The sequence below is a fragment of the Simochromis diagramma genome, unplaced genomic scaffold, assembly GCF_900408965.1.
Source record: "Simochromis diagramma unplaced genomic scaffold, fSimDia1.1 OVJJ01000302.1, whole genome shotgun sequence".
Lineage (NCBI taxonomy): Eukaryota > Metazoa > Chordata > Actinopteri > Cichliformes > Cichlidae > Simochromis > Simochromis diagramma.
The window spans coordinates 241,180-263,867 of record NW_024386792.1 but is presented as its reverse complement, the minus strand read 5'-3'; the positions used below and the strand labels follow the sequence as shown (position 1 = coordinate 263,867).

General features: G+C 41.2%; 1 protein-coding gene across 1 annotated transcript in view; it reads left to right on the top strand.

The window, feature by feature from the left end:
• The window catches only part of myo15ab (myosin XVAb), a 56,935-nt gene that overhangs the window by 20,767 nt on the left and 13,480 nt on the right, over window positions 1-22,688 (top strand). The window contains exons 25-56 of the mRNA XM_040023644.1: window positions 126-257; window positions 975-1,100; window positions 2,200-2,277; window positions 2,388-2,539; window positions 4,143-4,188; window positions 4,328-4,452; window positions 4,901-5,018; window positions 5,133-5,308; window positions 6,701-6,785; window positions 6,901-6,933; window positions 7,057-7,138; window positions 7,314-7,444; window positions 7,857-7,952; window positions 9,565-9,693; window positions 9,784-9,890; window positions 10,059-10,237; window positions 11,562-11,634; window positions 11,755-11,946; window positions 13,542-13,621; window positions 13,702-13,775; window positions 15,835-15,943; window positions 16,086-16,154; window positions 16,234-16,298; window positions 16,385-16,762; window positions 18,490-18,571; window positions 18,660-18,755; window positions 18,882-18,942; window positions 19,293-19,386; window positions 19,817-19,934; window positions 22,161-22,276; window positions 22,368-22,427; window positions 22,572-22,647. Of these exons, the coding sequence (XP_039879578.1) occupies window positions 126-257; window positions 975-1,100; window positions 2,200-2,277; window positions 2,388-2,539; window positions 4,143-4,188; window positions 4,328-4,452; window positions 4,901-5,018; window positions 5,133-5,308; window positions 6,701-6,785; window positions 6,901-6,933; window positions 7,057-7,138; window positions 7,314-7,444; window positions 7,857-7,952; window positions 9,565-9,693; window positions 9,784-9,890; window positions 10,059-10,237; window positions 11,562-11,634; window positions 11,755-11,946; window positions 13,542-13,621; window positions 13,702-13,775; window positions 15,835-15,943; window positions 16,086-16,154; window positions 16,234-16,298; window positions 16,385-16,762; window positions 18,490-18,571; window positions 18,660-18,755; window positions 18,882-18,942; window positions 19,293-19,386; window positions 19,817-19,934; window positions 22,161-22,276; window positions 22,368-22,427; window positions 22,572-22,647 (3,538 nt within the window). The remainder of the gene's footprint in view (window positions 1-125; window positions 258-974; window positions 1,101-2,199; window positions 2,278-2,387; window positions 2,540-4,142; window positions 4,189-4,327; window positions 4,453-4,900; window positions 5,019-5,132; window positions 5,309-6,700; window positions 6,786-6,900; window positions 6,934-7,056; window positions 7,139-7,313; window positions 7,445-7,856; window positions 7,953-9,564; window positions 9,694-9,783; window positions 9,891-10,058; window positions 10,238-11,561; window positions 11,635-11,754; window positions 11,947-13,541; window positions 13,622-13,701; window positions 13,776-15,834; window positions 15,944-16,085; window positions 16,155-16,233; window positions 16,299-16,384; window positions 16,763-18,489; window positions 18,572-18,659; window positions 18,756-18,881; window positions 18,943-19,292; window positions 19,387-19,816; window positions 19,935-22,160; window positions 22,277-22,367; window positions 22,428-22,571; window positions 22,648-22,688) is intronic.

Below are 22,688 nucleotides of genomic sequence, written 5' to 3'. Positions count from 1 at the left end.
AGGCTATCAAATCCTTCACAAATCATAGCAGAAAGCAAGAAATAATTAGCAGCGAGTTAGTCGAGTTTTACACACACCAGCCTGACGAATCTTGCGCTTGTTTTGTGCTGAATTGTGCTGCGTAGGAGGAGTACATGCGGGAGCAGATCAAATGGCAGCAGCAGCCCTTCGGCCACAACGAGGCATGCCTCGACCTTATTGCTGCTAAGCCCCATGGGATACTGCGCATACTGGACGACCAGTGTGGTTTCCCTCAGGTAAGCCCATTCCTGTTAAACTAATAACCGTTTTCTCCAGAGTTATTGGAACTCGCTTAAATTGAATCAAAAACACATACAATATGAAAGTGAATACAATAATGGTAAACACAAGCAGTTTTTAATTAAGACAAAGGTGTTTAATGACTTATAACTCCACGGAGAGAGAAGCCCCAAGTGCGTGAAGAACAAGTGATTGAGACAGACTCAGTATGTGGAAAGCGAGCGCACTTATAATAAGCTTATATTAGATTACAGGAAACTTTGGAAGAGTTGCACTCTTTAAGCGTGCTGTTAAAAAAAACACAAGCCAACAACAGCTCTAACTTCATATTTCATATCTCAGTTTTAAAAAAAATTGAGTTAAAAAAGAAAAAAAAACCCTGCACTATTGGATTTCTCATTAACCAGGAGACTGTATTGTAGCCAGCTTCAATCAATACAAAACTATCCCACATGCTCACTTAATTGCCTACCTGCTGCTATCATTATTCCCGGGGCTCCCAGTGTAAGAAGCTGTCTGAGCTCATAGTGAGATAAATGTATTATAAGTCTCTGATGCTCGGAGTGAAATATGAACACGCCGTTACATGAAAAACCCACTGAGGCGATCTGCCAAACACACACACGCAGACACGCACAGGAAACGAGTGTTTGTGCTGTAGAGGTTTAGTTTCCATGGCTCAACAACCATTAACCATCTCCAATCATTGCTAGGCAACAGACCACACCTTCCTTCAGAAGTGCCACTATCACCATGGAAACAATCCGCTCTATGCCAGGCCAAAGATGCCACAGCCAGAGTTTACCCTGAAACACTATGCAGGGAAGGTCACCTACCAGGTACTTCCTGTCTTCCCTGTTTTCTTTCTTTCCTGCTTCTCTGTGTTTTGCTTTTTAATATTTTCAACTTTTCATTTCTCAACATTTCAATCTCTTTTATAGCCTTTTTTTTTTCAATGTTCTTCCTCTGATCATTTCCTTTTTTTCCCTTCATTTTTGCATTCTCATATAAAGTGCATCTGGAAAGTATTCACAGCTCTTTGCTTGTCCTACATTTTGTCATATTGCAGCATTATTTCAAATCACTGATTAAATTCATTTTCCACTTTTTATTCTACAAACAGTACAAAAAAGTTTGCTTGAAATTCTTGCAAATTTATTAAAATAAAAAGCTAAAATATAACATGCACATAAATAAGCATTCACACCCTTTGCCAGTGATCATCTGTCAGATGTCTGTACAACTTGATTGGAGTCCACTTGTGGTAAATTCAGACATACAAGGGCCGCAGGTCGGACTCAAGCTGGGGCTTTTGCATTTCAGCCGTATAGCATATGTGCACCTGCTCAAACACTGAGTTAAACAGGTGCCCATCAGATCCAAAGTCCACATTGTTCTTGGATGTAAAGATTTTAAACACATTTAAAATGAATACACACCAAAATCCACACATCTGACAGACTAAGAGCCACAGGTGCTGTTGAAATGACATTTTTAATTGAAAATTTAGTCGGAGTGAGTGATTTTAATATTAGTTGACTAATTGTTTAACAGCTCTAGAATTGTGTGTCCATCCATCTATTTTTTTCCATCCATTCTTGTTCAGGTTCACATGCGTGGCTTCTATTGTGAATAAATCATTGTGAAATAGTACACGGGAGTACTGAAAAACTGTGTTATAATAATGAATGAATGTGATATAGTATTGAAGGTTATTAGGTTTTTCATCAAAATGTCTTGCTTTGGCCAGTATGATTGTGAAACAGGTAGTCGCTTGAATGATGTGTGGTATGTTTTAAACATATTCTAATGTAATCTGTCAAAACCAGACTCCAGAGATATTTCCATTTCATAAAAATCTCCCTGTCGTTCATGCATGTGGCTGTAAATTTCTGGTTTGAATCAATTTGCAATAGTTTTGAATTATTTGTGATGCAGGTCTACAAATTCTTGGATAAGAACTTTGATATGGTGCGCCAGGATGTTTTGGACCTCTTCACCCAGAGCAAGAACAGAGTGAGACGTGGAAATGCTCAAAAAAATCACAAGTATTGATTCAGATACTAAAGTATGGTGAAGCATGATATTGTAACGTGGATATTATCTGTGTCTTTCTGTGTGTGCAGATGGTTTCCAGCCTCTTCTTGAAGCACTCAGAGTCTTTGTCTCAGCAGCGGTCTAACGTGCGGCGCAGCAGCGCGGCTCGCCGTTATCAGGCCAACACGGTCAGCGCAAAGTTTCAAAGCAGCCTGCAAGAGCTGCTGGAAAAGATGGAAAGGTTTTAGGCTCATTTATCTTTTTAAAACAAGAAGACTGCATCGCAGCTTTCTTTGAAATCTCTCCCTCTTTGACACTCACTCGAGTTCCCACAATACACTGAGCCTGTCATCAGTTCAGGTGGACCACAAGGTCAAGCTCAGCTACAACTGCGATGAATCAGCTGAATGTTCAGCTGACAGTCTTCTATGCATCCAGCTGACAAATCGCATAATGGGTGGGCAATTTAAGTAGCTTTATCCTAAAGTCACACAAAACAGTGGACCACAGCGCAGCCGTGTGCAGTAAAATTAAATGCTTGCTTTGAAGATGAGAATCAGGTCAGCTACTGTCTTTAAAGCGGTTTTGGTGGATCAACATGCTGATAAAATAACAATACAACTGAGCCAGTGTGCAGCTGAATGGGGTCAATCTGGCAATTATGTGAAATCTGTTTGTGATAATCTGGTGTTTAACTGTGACTAATTAGATTAAATCACAAATCTGTTGGCATCAAATTCACATTAACGACTTTCATTCAGACTCCAGACACAACCTCACAGATTTGAAACAAATATTCAGAAATTACTTGCAAACTGACCATATTACCAGCAAACCTGCTTTTATATAGACATGTAACCAGATTACAATCAAACTGAGAGATGAGTCCCCCGTTGCAAAAAGAAACCTGCATACCTATTAACCTTGACTCAGAATATAAATTAGAAAGTTACTTGCCAACTTTTACCAGTCTGTATGTGAGTGGTTGCAGAGAGTCAAGCCAGACTGCAGTTGTTTGGAGACAGGTTGCCTACCACCAGGCAACTGGTGCAGTCACCTTCCAATCAAAAGTGGTCGCTCAGAGGTCCGGTTTTTCCTAGTTGCCATGAGGTTGCCATCCTGTTTTTGCTGTAGTGTGACTGAGCCATGACTCTGCTTGCAGTTAAGAATCATCTGCAAGTCCTTTTGTACCAAGCCCCCCTCCTCCTTTTATGGTGTGTCTGACTTAATCAGTATCATGTCTGCTGTCAGTTCTGTACAGACAGTCTCGTTGGTCCTCTCCCTGCTGCCTCTAGCTTTGCACGTGTGCACATGGAAGGACGGGGAGGTGAGCAGCGCCACACCACCAAATATGAATCGCAGGTCGTGGGAAATATTAATCTCCTTTTGACTAAAGTGGTCCTGACTATCACTGGTGAAAAAAGATAATGATGCTTCATAAATGTATGAAATTGTCTGTGATGAGAGTGTCTGATGTGGGCAATGAGCAAAAGAAGGAGTGGTTTCTTTCACAGCTCTCATCAAACAACGCACACTCTATCATGGCCTTGTTCCTAAAGGCGGATTGAACAATTTGTTTTGCCGTGGTGTACCATTAGACTAAAGTGATTATCTCTGACAGCCTTATTAGCCTCAATCATGTCTCAAATAGATGAAAACTGAGGCCTCAGGAGGTCTGTCAGTCTGAAATTGTTAATAATGTAGCTCCAGCTATAAAAGTACATGCCATGCATTCTCATTTTCAGCTGGAAAGTAGACTTCCCCGCACAGTTTATCAGGTTTCATCAGCTCATGCATTTGTTTATTCACTCATCCATCCATTCATTCTCATCTATCTGTGACAGGTGTAACCCTTATTTTGTGCGATGCATCAAGCCAAACCATCTTAAGGTATATTTGCAAGTTGGATGATGTGTGCAGGCTTGCAGTGCTTTCTTGTTTAGATTTTTATTAATTTCTGTTTTTAAAAAAAAGCATATATATATATCTGTGTGTGTGTGTGTGCATGTACATTTGTGTACTGTTATAGGAGCCAGGAATGTTTGACATGGAGCTGGTCAAAACTCAGCTGCATTACTCCGGCATCATGGAGACCATCCACATCAGGAAGGAGGGTTATCCAATCAGACTGCACTTTCACAGCTTCCTATCGAGGTTGGCCACCTACTTATCTCCAAGCTGATTGTGTTTGAATCATCATTCTCAGCTTCCTTTCCTCAAATAAATTGTTTCTGCTGCCCTCCTGCTTTCAGTTTTCAAAAATTGCTCAGATGATTGGTCTTATTTTTCTGGGTAGAATACGTTTCACACACAGATTTCTTCACGCTGAAGTAGCCATCTGGCTTTTGTCACCTCCTGCAGTAGGAGAGCAGCTGAAATCAATTGATCTCACAGCGCCGTTCACTGCCAAAGTAGTCTGAGAAAAGAAAACAATGTCAGCACAGTCCAGCGTTTACAATAAGATTCACAGATAGAAGTTACCGAAGCTGTGAATGCCCAGATTCCCAATAAGCTCTCAGATTCACCACAAGTAATAAGCAAAGATACACAAGATTTAGGTGTTTTCACAGAATTCAGATTGAACTGTCACATGTCGATGCAGGTATAAAGCCCTGCTCTGCCTGAAGGATACTCCACCTGCAGACGGAGAAAACTGCGTTGCCATGCTCCAAAAACTCGGCCCAGTGAAGACCGACTCGTATCAGCTGGGTGTCAGTAAGGTGAGCGTTCTCAGAAATCTGCACACAAGTACAAATCATGAGGTCAGCTATGTCGTGCTTTAGATTTAAAAACAGATGAGTTTGTTTTTTTTTGTGTGTGTGTGTGTGTGTTAGATTTTTCTGAAAGAGGAATTGTATCAGCTGCTGGAGGGCAAGCGTGACCGTGTGCTGAACCTTGCTGCCATGACGCTGCAGAGATACACGCGCACGTGCTTCATCCGAAAGAACTTCATCAAATTCAAGCGCTTTCTGACTGTGTTTGAAGCTCGTAGCAGAGGCTACCTGGCCAGGTAACGTGCCCATCATGTTGCCTTCATCTAATGCTTCAAAGCATCATCACTTCACATTTCAAATGTCCTTATATACATATATATATATATATATATATTTCCTCCTCAAAAAATACAGAAAACAGAGAAAAACTCCAAATAGTCACAATCTTATTTCTCTATTCTAAAAATCTTAAAGCTGAACACTATCAGTATCATCGGTCTTTTCCTGGAAGTCGACTGAGCCTCGGCTTTCTTCAGCAGCCAACATGTTGCCCTGTTTAGTCTGGAGTTTCAGTCCTGCACTTGGCAATTTAGGCTTTAGGGTTTGGTTTCACAGAGTCAAACAGGTCATACCTTATCTCAGACAACCTGCTTCTTTGTCCTTGATGTGAGGAGACAAGGCCAGAGGATTCAGGCTTTACTTATCCATCAAAGGTGATAGATGTCTGATTCGCTGCCGGCCCAGCAAAGCCCATAGATGTTCCAATTTACATTTTGTTCTACTGTGTAAAAAAATCAATAAAAAAGCACTAAAACTCAAGGTCAGACATTTCAAGACATTAATTATATTTCAGCAGCGGCTGGTCTCCCTCTGATGAATTTGGGGAAATGATACATTAAATCTTGTTAAACCGGTTGCAGCATTAATTCTTATTAGAGTAAGATGTCAGACTTTTGAACAAAAACATGGCAATTTTATTCATTTCTTTATTTACATACAGTCATGATAAAAAGAAAGGACATAATAACAATGATATCAACTACTTAGCAGGTTTTAAAATTAGGTAAATGCAACCTGACATCAACAAAAGTGCATTACATATTAAACTTTGTCATTATTTTACTTTTTTTTAACAAAAATTAAAGCAAAATGCAGAAGCAGTGTGTGAGAAACTAAGTGCAGCCCATGACTTAATAGTGTCTAAAACCACATTTAGACATTTCCATACAGTAATCATTTTCTGTATGACTTTATCAATCTCTCACACCTGAATGCTCCAGAGCAGAAACGTGCAAAAGCACAACAGATGCTCACATTCGCTGATGATCCATTTGATTAACAGCACCCAGCTGCTACTTACCCTCTCAATTCCTATGGAAGCAGTAAGGGTGATCTTAGTTTTACACACACTGCTGCTGCATTTTGCTTTAGTTTTTGTCAAATAAACGCATGACAGTGTAATATGTCACATTTGTTTCCTCATCTGAGATCATATTTTTGTCATTTTAAGACCTGCTGATGATGTGATTGTTTTTATAATGTCCTAAAACATAAAACTTCCAAATTTTAAAATCTGATATGTCAGTGATTTTACCATGACTCTATGTACTGAACATTAAATCAGTGTTTTCTCTGCTCTCTGTTTGGTTCTTTTCGAATCCTTCATGGTTAATCCTTCCCCTGAAAAGGAAAAACTTTGCTCTGAGGAGGAAGTACCTAATCAGGTTACGCTCCGTCGTGCTGCTCATCGTCAATCGCCAGCGTTACATGAGGGTAGGCGCACACGGTTTGAATAAACTGCTGGACACATTTACATATTTCTAAAAACAAGCGAACAAATAAAAAATGAACCAGCGTGTCAAGTATGATGCTGTTGTGTTTCTGTCAGACAGTGGTGGAGCCTGCAAGGAAGGCGGAGGAGGTGAGACAGGGAGGACGTAGGGAGAATACGTCAAAGGGAGGAGGGCCGCATTTTGAGTAAAAGAAGAAGATTTCGTGTACATGTATAAATGTTTGAGTGTGTGTGTGTTTGTAACGTGTGCAGGATCGCATCAATCGAGAAGTGGTGAATGTGACAACATTGCCCATTCCTGCTGAGCTGGCCGCCCTGCTACAGGCTGCTTCAGGTACACACACACACACTCATATATAACACTTGCTGATATGAAGACAGTGCTATAAAAAACCTCCATCAGAAGATGTGTTCCATCTTGTTTGCAGGTGGCCTCGAGAATATTTGCTGTCGTATTTCTGTGCTCACACACGGCCTGCTGCTTTTGTTTGTATGCGTGTGTCGTGCAGGTGGTGAGGAGCTGCATTCTGACTGCTTGGCTGTCGTTCAGGCTCCAAAGGTTCAGGTTGACCCCCAGTTGACCCTGCCCCTGGACATCAACAACTACCTCATGACACACTACATCCGGGCTATGTTTAGGGTAATAATGAAGATACACGCACAGTTATGTTCAGATCGTGTTAGAGGACATTACACTGACTTACATTTATCGCATGTAGACTTTCTGTAACCCTAAACATGCTACTGCTGCTACTTGCTGAACCATAAACCTTTTACTGTAACATTAAACCAAGTGGTTGTCATAAAATGTAATTATTTACATCAAGAGGACTTGCTTTTTGTCACCACAGGGGAAGCAGGTCTGCACAACATCACTGTCTAAACAGCTTCATGTCCCTTACAACAGGAAAAGTACAAGCACTCGGGAAATGCATGTAAATTTTTGTGAATGGTTTAAATAAATGGGAAGCGTCACAGGACTCATTTATATGAGGGTTGTAAATGGTAACTGCATATATCATTTCTCACGCTGAGTGTGTGTGTGTTTATAGGAGCCGTTGTTTGGGATGGTGACAGCCCCGCTGGAGAATTCCCTGATTCGAATGGATGAGGAGCTAAAACACGGAGCCCTCAACGTTTTCCTTCTGGTATAGTTGCATTCAGTTGTTGCTGGGTAACTCTGGTATCTACAGTGTAAATGAAAACCTTGCGGTGCTGAAAGGTCAAATCTAATGTCAGGAAATGAAAAGCAATCAAATGAATGTGTCCTCCAGTTTTTGGCACTTTAAAAATCCCTCAGCTACAGTTAAGTCCACAGGTTTTTGGAAAATGATACTTTTCTTTTTTTTCTTGTAATGTTGCCTCTGCATGACACTTCGGTGGATTTTAAATCAAACATTCAAACAAGCAGGTGACCAGGTGAAGCCGGGTCTCTTGTTATTTCATTAAAGCTTAGGCAGATAAAAGATCTGTGGCTGAAGGTGCATTTGCTGGCTCTTCAGCTCTCAATACGAGGTCCCAAGACATGCAAGGGAAGGAGGCTGTCAGAGAGGTGGCAAAAACTTTAGGAGTGGCCAAATCAACCCGCACCAGAGTGATGGGAAGAGAAAAGTATGGAGAAGGAGAGAGACAGCTCACCATCCAAAGCATATCACATTATCTGTCAAACATGGGGGGACAATGTTACAGCATGGGCATGTATGTATGGCTGCCAGCGGAACTGGGTCACTGGTATTTATTGATGTTGTGACTGCGGATAGAAGCAGCAGGATGAATAGTGAAGTGTGCAGGGCTACACTCTCTGCTTAGACTCAGCCAAAAGCTGCAAAACTGATTGGACAGTGCTTCACAGTGAAAAAGGATAGTGACCTAAAGGAACCCAAGAGTTTGTCCAGGCGAAGAAAGTAGAAAATATTATTCAGTGACCAAAGTCAGTCACCCGATCTCAACCCAGCCGAGCATGCTTTTCAGTTAGTGAAGGCAAAACTGAATGCAAAGGGACCCACAAACAAGCAAGCATCAAGCAGCTACTGAAGCTTTCCTTTTTTATGGAGCTTATAGTTGGGGCTGGATCAGGTGACCTTAAATCCGCCCTTAGTTATGCTGCAATAGGTCTAGGCTCCTTCATGGCTTCCCATCAAGTACTGACTGTTTCTTCTTCACTTACCTCTTTTCACTCACAGTGTGTTTTCACACCACTCTGTTATTATTAATTAGTTATTATTAATCTCTAGCTCTCTTCCAAAGTGTGTCTTTTGTCCTGTCTTCCTCCCCTCACCCCAAACCGGTCATGGTATTCTGCTGGAGGTTTCTTTCTGTTAAAAGCGAGTTTTTCCTTCCCGCTGTCACCAAGTGCTTGCTTATAGGGCGTTGTTTGATTGCAGGTGTTTTCTCTCTATTATTGTAGTGTCTTTACCTGACAATTCAGTTTTTGGTGTTTTAAAAATAAAACTATATAAATTGAGGGAAATATGCATAAACATAGCTGTAGTTCCTAAATAGTTCATATAATATTTATATGAAACCACTTAATTAAAGCTCAAAGTCTGCACTTCCATCACATCTTAGTTGCTTGATTTAGTATCTGTCCTGGTCCAAACACTTGTGGTTCTAACTGTATCTGTGTTGATTTAACCATCAGTTTAATTGGACGTCAACTGTTCAAAATCAGTAAAACCTTTTTTGACCAAACCTATAAATTTGGGGGCTTGAGTTTTACTTATGCATGTCTTAACTACCAACTACCCGTGCTTTTAATAGATACTTAGGTTCATGGGTGACCCAAACTTGAACGGGGCTCAGGAGAATCTGTTTGGGAACTACATCATCCAAAGAGGACTGGCCAATCCCAGCCTCAGAGATGAGATTCTGGTTCAGGTGGCAAATCAAGTAAGAACCACTTTTTGTGTCTACTAATAAACTACATTACTAATTAAATGTTTTCTTAATTTACTTCATTGCTGTCTTTTGTACCACTAGGTGTGGAGGAATCCTAACATCCTAAATTCAGAGCGTGGCTGGCTCCTGCTTTCTTCCTGCCTTTCTGCCTTCCTGCCCTCTCAGAGGCTTGCAAAGTACCTGCTGAAGTAAGACGTGAGCCTGCAACATATAAACCATCCATCACTATTAGCAACAGTTTATTGATCTTTATGCTCTAAATTAATTTGTTCTTTTGAAGTATTTTGCTCCTTGGTATATTTTTGCTGTGGTTGTGCTGATACTTGTGTTTGTTCATGCTTGTTGTTGTTTTGCAGGTTCGTGTCTGACTATGGGCCGGAGGGCTATGACTGTGTGTGCCAGCACCGTCTGCTTCAGGCCCTGCAGAGGCTCAGTGTCGGGCCAGAGTATGTCAGGACGTACCCACCCTGCCTACTGGAGTGGACCGCCAATCGCAAGAAAGCTCACACGGTTCTGCACGTGCACTGTTTCGATGGTGAGAAAATGAACAACACACAATGAAAACCTTTATGAAAGAGAATGCAAGCATTTTCTTTTCTTTTCTTTTTTTTGCTTTGTTTGTTTGGTTTTTTAGAGATGTGTCAAAGTGCCCCTGAGCCTGAGCCTGGGTCTACCAACTATATTTGTAGTCAGCATATTCACTTTCTTTGAATTTAGTTAAGCTCAATCCTATTTTCAAATCATTTTGTCGTTTTGTAAAACTTGCTAAGAAGCAAAAAGGGAGATGATAAAAAGAATGTTGAAAAAATTGCATTTATATATTTTTTTAACTACCCTTTGCCTTTTTGACTGAATGCTCTTAATCTGGTGCAGCAACACTGTGCAACATGTACACACATAATAACTATGAGATGCAATCAAAGGTTACCTTACCTGATATAAATTTGGAGGATCTCCATTTTCAGGATCACCTCCTTGTGTACCCCTGGTTCACTTTCTGCGAGGATGCTGCTTTTCTATTGCTCTTTGGAAGCGGGTTTTTTTTTTTACCTATTTGTAAAAGAAGATGGGAAAAGGGCAAAAACCAGGTTAAAATTACTCATGTCTCAGTCTTTACTGAGACTAGATGGTGTCAAGTATCATGTCAGGAGCATGATGTAGGAGAATGGTCCTATTTTTTCCCCACATTCAGCAGGCATTGCACTGTGAATTTATTACCCAGGATCGGTCTGTGAAAACTGAATCTTTCTGTAATGTCCTGAGATGTCCAAGGGAGATTATTCACTGCCATTATTCACACCGACACAATCATCGCTCACCACCCACAGTGTTTGACAAACGATTTTGTCCTTTTCTCCAAAGATAAATTAAAGTTGAAGCCTCGGAGTAATCTAAAATTAGCGGAAGACCATCTAAAATGTGAGATTGGCCACATTTATATCTGTATGGGAGGAGTTGTGGTCTTATTATTGAACCTATTGAAATGGTCATTTGGTACAATTTGACTCCCTGTAGCTGAGGCAACCTCGACTGTCTTTATTTCCCCCGAGCCCTGTCAATGTGTGCACTCTCCAGCATGACAGCGGTAGCTGTCTCTCTCTCTCATTTCCGCTTGTCATTCAGCTAATCTGTCCTCGAGCCTCGTGGCAAGTCCGCTGAGGATTAGACAACACCTGATACTCGCTCTGGTTCACTGGTCTTGTTTGTGTCTGTTTGCTGTACTGGTGTCTGTGGGAATCTTCCCAAACACACCAGTGAGGGCGCTGAGAAGTTTGTTTAAGCAATACAGAAGGGAGAATGGAAGACAAACACAGCATGTAGCAGTTCATTTTATTCACTCTGGGACATTTGTTCTTCAGGTGTGTCCTTTCTGTGTCCACTGCACTCATGGACAACAGGAGAAGAGATGGCCAAAGACATCTTACAACACAGGTAGCATCTTTGCACAAAATTCACTGGGTAATGTAGAAATTCTGAAAAGAGAAAAGCTGATGACAAGTGAACAGATTACAGTCTTGTATTGTGCGCCTCTGTGTGTGTATGTGTGTCTAGGGGTGTGGTGGAGGGCCGTCGAGGATGGTCGGTGCTGCTGAAAGAGCCGGCTCAGTGGGTGGAGCTAGAGGGCTCAGACTACGTTCTGGACCTGATGTCAGATCTGGAATTTCCTGCTGACTTCCCCAAACACAGCAGCTACTTCATCATCTCTGCACAGGAACCAACCAGAGTGCGGGCCAATGCCAGCATGTAAGACACACACACACATACACACCCAGAAATCTCTGCGATTTCATGAACCCATTCAGCCATTATGGGGTTGAGTTTGTCACTGTTTACATTTTAAGATGATGAAGTTAATAAGTGCATTTTCTCTGGTGCTGTACTTACTCATAACTTTGAGATACTTTTGAGATACAACTTCAGGCCTGCTGGAAATATTCAACTTTCCACTGGTAGCACAAATTCCATTTAAAAATGTACCAAGGCTCTTTGGATCCATTGTTGCAGGATTTTAAATAATTTCCCACTGGAATTTTCTTTAAATATTTCACAAAAGGCTAACATTAAGGGACACATCAACAAGGTTAATATAGATTTATTTACTGCAAATTTAGATTTTCTTCATTCTTGCCCTGTTATTGATGTCACAACCCCAGATATTTATTATTTAACAACCACTAAACCCAAATACCTAAGCATACATGATGATTTAAAAACAACTCCACCTTGACCTGATACATCTCTGAAATGTCAGTATGATGAAATAATATACAAAAAGTTTCTAGCCTCAGAGGTATTTTAACTTAAGATGCTTAAGGTTAGTATAGTTATAAATTATGCTTTCCTTTGTCTGTACCTGCAAACTGAGTGACTCAGTTAGAAACAACAGTAAATATTGTTTGTAGCTGTTCTCAGCAAAAAAAAAGAAGTAAAAAACCAAACAAACAACAAACTCCTTAAGCTGCAGACTGTATATAAAAGATGGAAGTTGCCAGCATGAGGACATCAGGGATTCATTTGTGAAGCCACGTTTTAAAAGTTAGATTTTAGCATTTTGTCTGTCGCTGTCTTACTTTTATTGAAGCTGGAAGTGGGACACTTGAGTGATTAGAATGCTGCATAATCAGCTAATGTTTGCAAGCTTGGCTAGCAAAGTGCATCTGAAAAACACAGATATTTGCTAATTAATACTGTGTAGCATACAAATAAAATGCTAAATCTCACCCAGACTTCAAAGTGTATTCTTTGTCAGATCGTTGTCAGAGAAGCTTAGCAGGTAGCTATTGGTTATGGCTCTCTGGGTTGGTATCCACCTATCATTAATGCAATTAAATAGATGAATAAGAAAACTGAACATTTGTCACGAACTGAGAAATTTGCTATGGAGACCAGAACAGGTTTTTGTTCCAGGGTGAAACATGTCGATTTCTGCTGTGAATTTGGATATTCTGGCATGTGAGTCTCTGGGGACTGACTTTCACTTTTGAATCCAGCCTCAAACACCAATTCTTTGGCTTCATTTTCCAATCGCAGAGGTTGCCCCCTGCTTAAAAGCAACTGCACACTCCCTGCTCGGCACCAGATAAAAATACAGTAGCACAAATAGTGACTCATTGGTTCACAAAGCTGAGCTTTTATTAGCTGAAGACAGTTGGTAAAGACCAAAAATGGAGCTTCCCAGAAAAACACAGACATGAAAGTTGCTTGGAACTGTTGGATGTGTACATAACTAATTGTTTGCATGTTAGTAAACCTTTAAACAACTTTAAAGGACATTTTAAAAGTCTGTAAAGGTGTCGCCACCAGTTTTAAACAGCCTTTTCTTTCTTATTGTGTTACAGAAGCCTGTTGGGGGGTGGCTTTAACACGAACGATGATGTCATATCTACAGCCATGTCTAGCTCGGATGCAATCAGCCAAGGTACGTCACTACACCAAACATATGTGTGCACATATTGATTGTGACTGGAGCAGACTTCAAAGTCCTCTCCCCTCTCTCAGACCTGGAGCCTCACAGAGGGATGGATCGTTATCTTGACAGCCTGTTTGACCCAGTGCTGTCTGACGGAGCTGGAGTAAGTTACATAATTCATTCACTCTGAAACACTTGCGCATGCGAGCAGACTCCTCCATCAACCACTTACTGTCAGTCACTGTAAATCTCTGTAGAGCTCTATTTTTAGAAAGTGGGCATGGAGTGTGCCTTCAAGGAATGAGCTGCATACTGGGTAAAAGTCAGTTAGACGTACAATGCATATAGAGAGCACTTTTGCCACTAGCATACAGACAGTTGTGAATATACCTCTGAGAGCAATTTCCAATAGAAGCACCCAGTTTCAGGTCTGTCCTATGGACGTGTAGGTCTGAGATGTTCAGAAAGTGTAGTGTTTGATCGAATAAACCTTTTTGTAATTTTGCAGCCATTTTTTTCCACAGTTTTTCCACCAATAATAGTAAAAATATAATACAAAACATAACTGGATAAGGTGCATAAAATGAGAGTAAGGACAAAAGTCATTAAAGAGAGCAAAATCTAATTAAAGAAGAACAATAATTGTTTTACATCACCTTCTCAACAGGCGTCATCGAGAGACCGAGAACATTTAAAAGGACACGAGACTCAGTGGGAGTTTGGTAGAGAGTGAATATCATAATGTGAGGCCCTAATAGCAAAAGCCTGAGCGTCTTTGTCACAAACTGTGAGCTCCAAGTTAATTACAGCAAAACTGTGACTGGGAATTAGGGCATGTTTCTAGAAAGGAGGATATTTAGTAAAGTGTGTCTGGTGATTTATGTTTTTTAGCCTGGTTGTGCCAGATAAAAGCTTTTTTCACTTGAAAATTGTTTTCTTACAGCAGTAAAAACACTTATTCTTCATCTAAAATGTGTGATTGCAAAGAATATCTGAAGACTGAGTTAAAGCCTTTTGTCAGGGCAGTGGTGCAGTGAATGCGTGACTTTGTCGGCCGGCCAGTCCTCTGGACGCCGATGTGGTGAATGTTAGTCGTGCTATCGGATGTGGCTGACAGGAATTAGCATGTATCAGATGTGTTCTACAGACCTCTCCCGGCCAGCAACCTATTCCATTACCCAGTTACCGTAACTGTCACAGCCACCAGATCGCCACGATGATTTCCCACCCAGGGGATCTGCTTACGAGGGACTGACACTCTGGCAAATGAAGGGCTTATTTTTTAATGAGACATGGCCTACAAACGCACACACTCCTGAGGATTTATGGGTCAGTGGCTGATTTCTGATGGAACGGTTGCACACTGAAGAGGGAGATTCCTCTGATCACACAGCAGACAGTCACTCGCTCTAAGATACTGTAAGCACAAATGCTGTTTCAACAAGCAGACACACAGATACATACATATATTGTATATATATTTAAATATATACACACATACAAATATACATAGAGAGTTCTGTGCAAAAGTTTTGAGCTATCCCTCTTTTCTCTACATTTGCTTACAAGCAGCCTGACCTTCTTGTGATTTTTAAAATGGACAGTTCTCCAGGCTTTCTGAAGGCCTTTCAGAGTTTTTCTTTGAAGATTGGCTGCTTTAAAAAAAAGAAAAAAAAAATCAGTTTAGACCTTGAACCTGACATTTTCAGAGGAATTATTTTTTTGTTAAGCTACTTTTAAATTGTACCTTTAGGCACTTGTTCCATTTTCTTATTTTGTATCTATGAAAAATGACAAATATAAGAGTTTGAATGGGATCAAATGGTATTTGTGCATCAACAGGTGATTACCGAAGAGCTGTTAGCTGAAAACTTTTACCTCAGCACTGTGTGCAGTGTGTCCTTAAAAAATTTGAGGAAGCTGAACTTTGCTGAAACCTCATTAGAAATGGTCTGAGTGGAAGTGTGGCTGTGGAAAAAGCCATGGAAGCAGAGAAAATGCATTTGGTTTGCCAAATTATACAAATTACACAAGAGCTGGACCGAAAATCAGTGACAACAGGTGTGATTGAGCGATTAATCCAAATTCGGAGTATTTCAAGTGTTTCTTAATACATTTAGAACAAAAATGACTTTGACTCTTTGGTGCTTGACCTCACGGTGACTATATTCATCTTTTATATACAGCCTGTGGTTTTAAAGTCTGCTTGTGTATCCTCACAGGAAGTAGAATCAGCTGGAGGACTATCCAGCCGGATGAAGGGAGCTGGGGGAGTTGGTGGTGGTTGGCATCAACAAGGAGCGTCCACGGGCCCACCGCCTCCACCTGGAGGTCAGTCACAGACATGGGCACACATGCTAAATATTTACTCCTTCGCACTCCACAGTCCTGACAGATGATTAGCGTGTGAAATAAAACAAACACACTTAACATCTGACAGAAACTGGATGGCTGTGTGTGTTTGTGTTCACAGCTGTGCGAGTACTTCCTGTGGGAGGTGTGATGTCGCCTCCTGTTGCTGCAGTGGCACCTGTAACACCTGGTTTGTATAACGAATGATGATGATGGGGGGGAATCATCAAACATGATTTTCCATCCTGTTTACTGTGTTTTTCCTCCAGATGCCCAGCAGGCTGTTTTGTCCCAGCAGCAGCAGGCGATTGTGAACCAGCAGGCCGTCATCATGGTGCGCCTCGGTTTTGGATCCGCGTCTGTTTATCTATCCCACTGCTCTCTGCTACCAATGTAATGTGTCATGTTCTTGTTTCTCAGGCCCAACAGATGACTATGCAAGCCATGGCTATGGTCGGCAGCCCGGTGTCGAGTCCGCCCACCTCCCCGATCACGAGCCCTCCCATGAGTCCTCTGTTCCATCACCCTCTGAGCCCTTATGCCCCCACGAGCCCGTATGCTGCCATACCGCCAAGCCCGTATGCAAACATGCCACCGAGCCCCTACGCCAACTTCACCCCAACTCCCTTTGCTGCAGCAGACATCCCGCCTCGCCCCCATCCTCTCTCTGCTCAGGCTCCGTCACAGCCTCAGGCTCGGCCTCCTGCCGGTCCCCAGACTCAGCCTCAGGCCTCCCCTGCCAACCCTAACCCTGAGCCAGCCTCCACAAAAACTGACAAAGCTAACCCAGCAGCACAGGTCAGTAACTCCGAGACATGTGAGGAAACAGTTCGCACTGACACGTTGCGTAATATTCCAGCACTGCCGAGTGTATAAAAGAGGCTGCCGTGAACTTAAAGCAACAGGAGACATTATCCAGGAGAAGCCGTTTATTTGAAATACAAAGAAGATATGTGTTGTCAGGATAATAAGCAGCAGCTGGTTCGAAAAAAACAACAAATATAAAAAACCAAAACACATAAATGCATCAACCAAAGATCTGCAATAGTAAACATACTAATTTCTATGCCTAATCAGCCAATCGAAATCAAGCGTATCTGAAAGTGACTCTCAATTGTTCAGACAAATGAGGGTGAAGCAGTTGTGCGACTACAGCTGCTGCGGAGGCGGCTGCAACTTTTCTTTGGTTCTGATATCTTAGTTTTACTCGTGGAGGTTACTCTGGGTCTGCAATCCTCCGTAACACTGTTTGGAAGTGGTATCTTTTTTTTCTAAGAGTAATAATTGAATATTTTGAGTTATGAAGCTGCGCCTGATATTATTAGAAAGGTTGAACCCCAGTGCTCCAAGTACCAGAGACAGAGGGGGAACATCTGGTTTCACTGGCTCTGTTATTTAAATATATATATGTGTGGTATCCACAGAAACATCAGAATCTCAGCTAAAAACTCACTAATTCATTAAAGAGCGGGTAAACAGATTCACAAACACAATGCACAGCACCCTGAAAACACAGATCTCTTTATAAGGTGAGAACAATCAGCTGTGACTGAACTTGGATGAGTGACGAAACGTTTCTTCCTTATTCGTTTCTTTATGCACAGACGCAGACGTATTATATGGTATAAAAGACAAAATAAGGTGAAATTCGGTGTCCGCCTTGGTTACTGTTTTGGTTTTGTGTTTTTTGGTTGCAAATTACAAATTTAGTTGCCAGTCTCATCCTCCCTTTGATGTGATGCCCAGAATCCCTACCTCCAAACATTTACTCTCACAGTTTGCCCATCTTTATTTCCCTGGCACACGTTGCTGAGTAAAGTGCCGTGTATTAAGTATTGTGAGGAGAAAATTTCAGACAGGTTATGGGCGAAGCAGTTAAATTGGATTGAGGCACATTCCATCAGTGCGAAATTTCAGCTCACTAGTTAAGAGCCATCCATCAGCGGCACTCAAAGACCAAACTGAATAGAATATCTCCCTCCGTCTCCGCTACATTCGCCAAGTTCATGTCAAGTGATGAGATCCTCGGGTCATCCCTTTTTTTTCCTCCGAGCTCATAAATTTCTGGGATGGCAGCTTTGATTTGTACAGTGAGATATGTAAAGTTGTTTCAGCGTCTATATGACTTTTCCTCTTACATTATTACAAATCCTCATGTTTGTAGTGGTCAAAGGGAAAATAGTTATCTGAGAGGGAAAAATGTCACCCTGTGCATTGACTGTATTGTCCTTTGATCCACCAGTTTTATACCTTTCATTTTAGACCTTCCTTCATGTCAGAACTCTGGCATGTCTATCTTTTAATGTTACAAATCAACAACAAAAACGTCCCCCAAAAACATTATGCACAGGTGCAGACTATCCACAGGTTTATCTGCACCAAAAACACTGTCAGCTTCTTTTTTCTTTGCTCCCAAACTGACTTCTCCGGCAAAATTGCAGATGACTACATTGAACATCTGCAGAATCTTGAGTGCAAACTCTCTGTTTTCTCTGTGTGTGTGTGTGTCTATGTGGCTTTTTCAGGCTCAGTCAGCCAAGGACAGCGTCCCTCTGAGAAAAGCTCCGGGCATCCCCGTGAACAAGGACAAACCAGTCAGGAAATTTGGTAAGAGAGTGAGAGAGAAGTTCGCTTCTCACAGAACTCTCATTTAAGAGAGCAGAGGAAATCTAATCTGTTTTTGCGGATGCCTCAGCCCCGGTTGTGACGTCTCCTCTGCCCCCTGCTGGAGAAGTGGTGAAGTATTCAGCTCAGACTTCAGATCATGTCGTCCCCAGCCAAGATATCCAAGGTAACTGCAATTTTTGACAGGTTCACACACACATGTGAATAAGCGAGTCTTTTTCTTGACATTCTTGAAATATTGTATAAAACTTTGAAACCACCCTCTGTTGACATGTTTTATTTCATTAAAAAGAAATCATTAAAAGATACAACTCTCCACCACCACCGCCGGACCCACTGTCACCTGGCAAGAGGTGAGGCTACACAAACACGCACGCACGCAAACACGTGTTCTGTGTTGAGGAATCAGCTCTCAGCTCGGTGATCAGATTTTCCTACAATAAACTTTGCTTGCAAATCCAGCACAGCAGTTGATGCTGTCTGCAGACACAGAAATAACTGCGCACGCTGTAAAGCTTGAGCTGGAACTAAGCACTGACAGACACCGGCTCCGATGTTAACGCCTGCATTAAGCACGCAGCACCAGAACGATCGTGTTTACACTCAGTAAACATAAACGCAGATTATACAATTTGATGTATTTGTAGTAGAAAAACCCTGCGCACCGTAATGTGTGATGTTGACACTGTGTGGTTGTACTTAGGAGACCAGAAGGGAAGTTTAAGAAGACGCAAACACCTCGCGATGAAGCTTTACAGATCCTCAAACCACAGATGGAGAACCCTCCTGCTCCACAGGTGAACACACACACACACACACACACACACACACACACACACACACACACACACACACGTTAATGCAAGCAGCATATACAGTTGTGGTCAAAAGCTTAAATCCACTCGTCATGGTAATTTAAGGTTTTTAATTTTTTTAAATTTACTTTGTTCTTTTTACTGGGTGGAATGATTTTACAGATGCAGCTTTAATGACTTAAAAAACTACAACTGGTTTAATTTAGTTTGAATTTATTTTTTTATTTTCTATAATCCACACAAGGCAAACCAGTCCCACTGGCAACAAAACAGGTCCAGAGCATAACGCTTCCACCACCGTACTTAACAGCTTTTGTTCTTAGGTCTGAGCATCACCTGCCCCTGTGTGGATGCAAACTTTTGACCACAGCTGTAAAAGGTCACATAACAACATGTTTTTGTGTCTCTCCAGCCCAAACGTCCTGCTGCTGCTTCACCCTCTGCGTCTGCAGTGAAAGAGGCAGGGTTTAAACCCACCAAGAGCACAAAGACCAGAGCGCCTGCCCGTCCCCTCCCCATACCTCCTCCAGGTATACACTGATTTGTGTACAGATGAAGCTAAATCACTTTCCCTTGTTAGAAAAATCTCAGCTTTAACCAAACAACAGTAGTCATCTCAGGACCCTATAATCCTCAGGCTCAAAGAGGATCGACCATGACCAACTGGGATGAGAGGAAAGAGGAGAGGGAACAGTTCTGTTTTGTTTAGATCAAATAGACCTTACAAGAAGAAATTACGTGCTGAAGATATTGTCTGGCTCACAGAAAACCTGCAGAACCTGATTTTAGTTCAAAACTGTGTTTCAAGGCTTATAAATGATGAATAAAAAAGAAAAACCCACATGAGCCCTTTTTTAGCTTCCCTTCACTTGGGAAATTAATTTAAAGATTTTATTAATCACATTTTAAGCGCTTTATTGCTTGGTTACGAGCATTATTACTGCTGCCCAACCAGCCAGATTCTCAGCAAGGACTCGGATGACTAGATCAAGTCTAAAGCTGAGTGTTTTTTATTTTCACCAGGGGACTCTAAGCTGTAAAACTGGTTCAGTCAGTGACGAATTTTAAATCACTTCTCAAAAAGTCTTTCAATAATGTCTCTAATTTACTTCACAGTTTATAGTATTTATTGTCAGGCTTTGTTTGCCTACTTCATTTTCAGAGGTCTGCTTTTATTCATCGTACTATATTAAATTGCTTAATCTGAATTTGCCTTTATAAAGTAACTCATAATGTATTTGGAAAAGTGCTTTATGAATAAACTGGTTGAAATTCCCAAACTTTTATTTCTCCTCCAAACCTCTATGCCACGTGTTTAGTTAATGTTTTAAAAAAATAACATATATGCTTATTGTTACATAAAGTTAAGGCCAAGCACCCAGAAAAGAGTCTCTTAACAGTTTTCAGGTATTGCTGGGTCATTATGTTGCCTCCTTGCCTCTTTTTATCTACTTCTCTGTCCTCCTGACCTCATCTAGGAAATGCCACTTTAATGGTTCCAGGCTTCTCTGAGAATTTGAAATAGATTTCTAGTAATTTGATATCTGGTTATTATAAAGTTTTGGCCTACTCACTGGATAGTTAATCTCCTTGCATTTGGGTTCATTTTCTTCTTTAAGTTGGTTATTTGTGTTCTTAGTTTCCTCAGTGTTTCCCAGTCTGTCCCTCCATCTTTCTTGTTTCTGTCTTAATGTCATGGTTCCACCTGAGTAATTTCTTTTGTTTAATGCAGAGTCTGCATTAATTCTCTTTCCACTTTTACTTAACACTTGGGTTTCTTTCCTGCCCTGCATTAGCGTTTTTCCTGCTTCCTGAATGTTTTCACCTGTGTCTAATTTCCCCTCCTGTTCCTTGTTCTCAGTTAACCCAGTGTGTATAAATAGTCTTGTCTCCTCTTAATCCCTCTCAGATCATTGGTCTCCTCCCCCTGTTTTTCTGTGATCTGTATGTTCTTTTAGACTTTTAGTATTCTTCACTTTGCCATTTAACAGCTTGCTTTTGTATCTTGACTGTCAGTTGTAATTTTCCTGACATCTCACACTACCTGCTTGTAAACACTAAGTAATAGCTGAGACAACTGTAATAGCTCTCTAAAGGTCAGGATATTGACAGCTGTGAAATGGGAGGACTGTCACAGCAAGCCGGCAGTGAGACCCCACATGACCCTGACGGCACATAGATTCTGAACTATTAGAAACGTTTGACTTTCTGTTAAAAAAAAAGGTTTACAAAATGTTGGAATGAGTTTTCCCTATTTTCTGTAGTGAACTAATAGCAGGCATAAAGATTCACTTCAATGCCTTCACATTAGCCTCCCCTATACTGTGGAGTGCTAACTAGCACAGGTTAGGGTGCTAAACAGAAATGGGGAGCATAAACACCCTTGTCTGGTTTCCCCTCCTATTCCTTGTTCCCAGTTAGCCCAATGTGTATAAATAGTCCTGTCAGATCATTTGTTTGCCTCACTCTGTGTTTCTGTGATCCACACATGATCTTTTAGATTTTAAGGTGTCTTAACATTGCAAGCAGTTGTTAAACTGCTTTCTTTTGTGTCATGCTTGCATTTTGTAACGTCAAAATAGATAACTATAATAAATTACTCTGGACGTCAGGGAAAGGAGGGCAGTGAAATGCAAAGTTTCTTTGCGTAGCTTAAAGCACAGGTTTGCCTGAGCACAGTCTCATCTCTATCCTCATGTATAAATAAGAGTGTTGACCGGAGGTAACACAGACATAATCTGACCTGTTTTATGCAGTCTCTCGAGAACTTCCAGTAGAGACACAAACTATCCAGACGCAGCTTCATCAGAGGACCAATGAAGAGCACTACACCTACACCAATGTTCCCTGGAGGCTGTATCTGAGGAAGGAAGTGAGCACATATACAAATATAAATCCTAAAAATTCCACTTATTCTGACCTGTATCTCCTCACTATTAAACCGCATTTCCTTTCCTTCACAGGTATTTTATCCCAAAGACAGCTTCAACAGTCCCCTGGTGCTGGATCTAATTTTCAAACAGGTAACTTTTCTTTTCTTTTCTTTCTTTTTTAAATTTCCAACCCATTTGAGCTCAATAAGTTTAACTAATAACACAAAGATCATAGAAAGATTCGTCTTAATAATTTCTAACAATTCCTCTTCTCTGCTCTCCTCTGTCCTCCAGATAGTAAATGACACCTTGTCAGAGGCGTGTGTTCGCGTCACCCGGGATGAAAGGCAGAAAATGAAAGCTCTTTTTGGTAGTCTGTCTGTTCTTCTGGGAGACATTTTTTAAGATCGT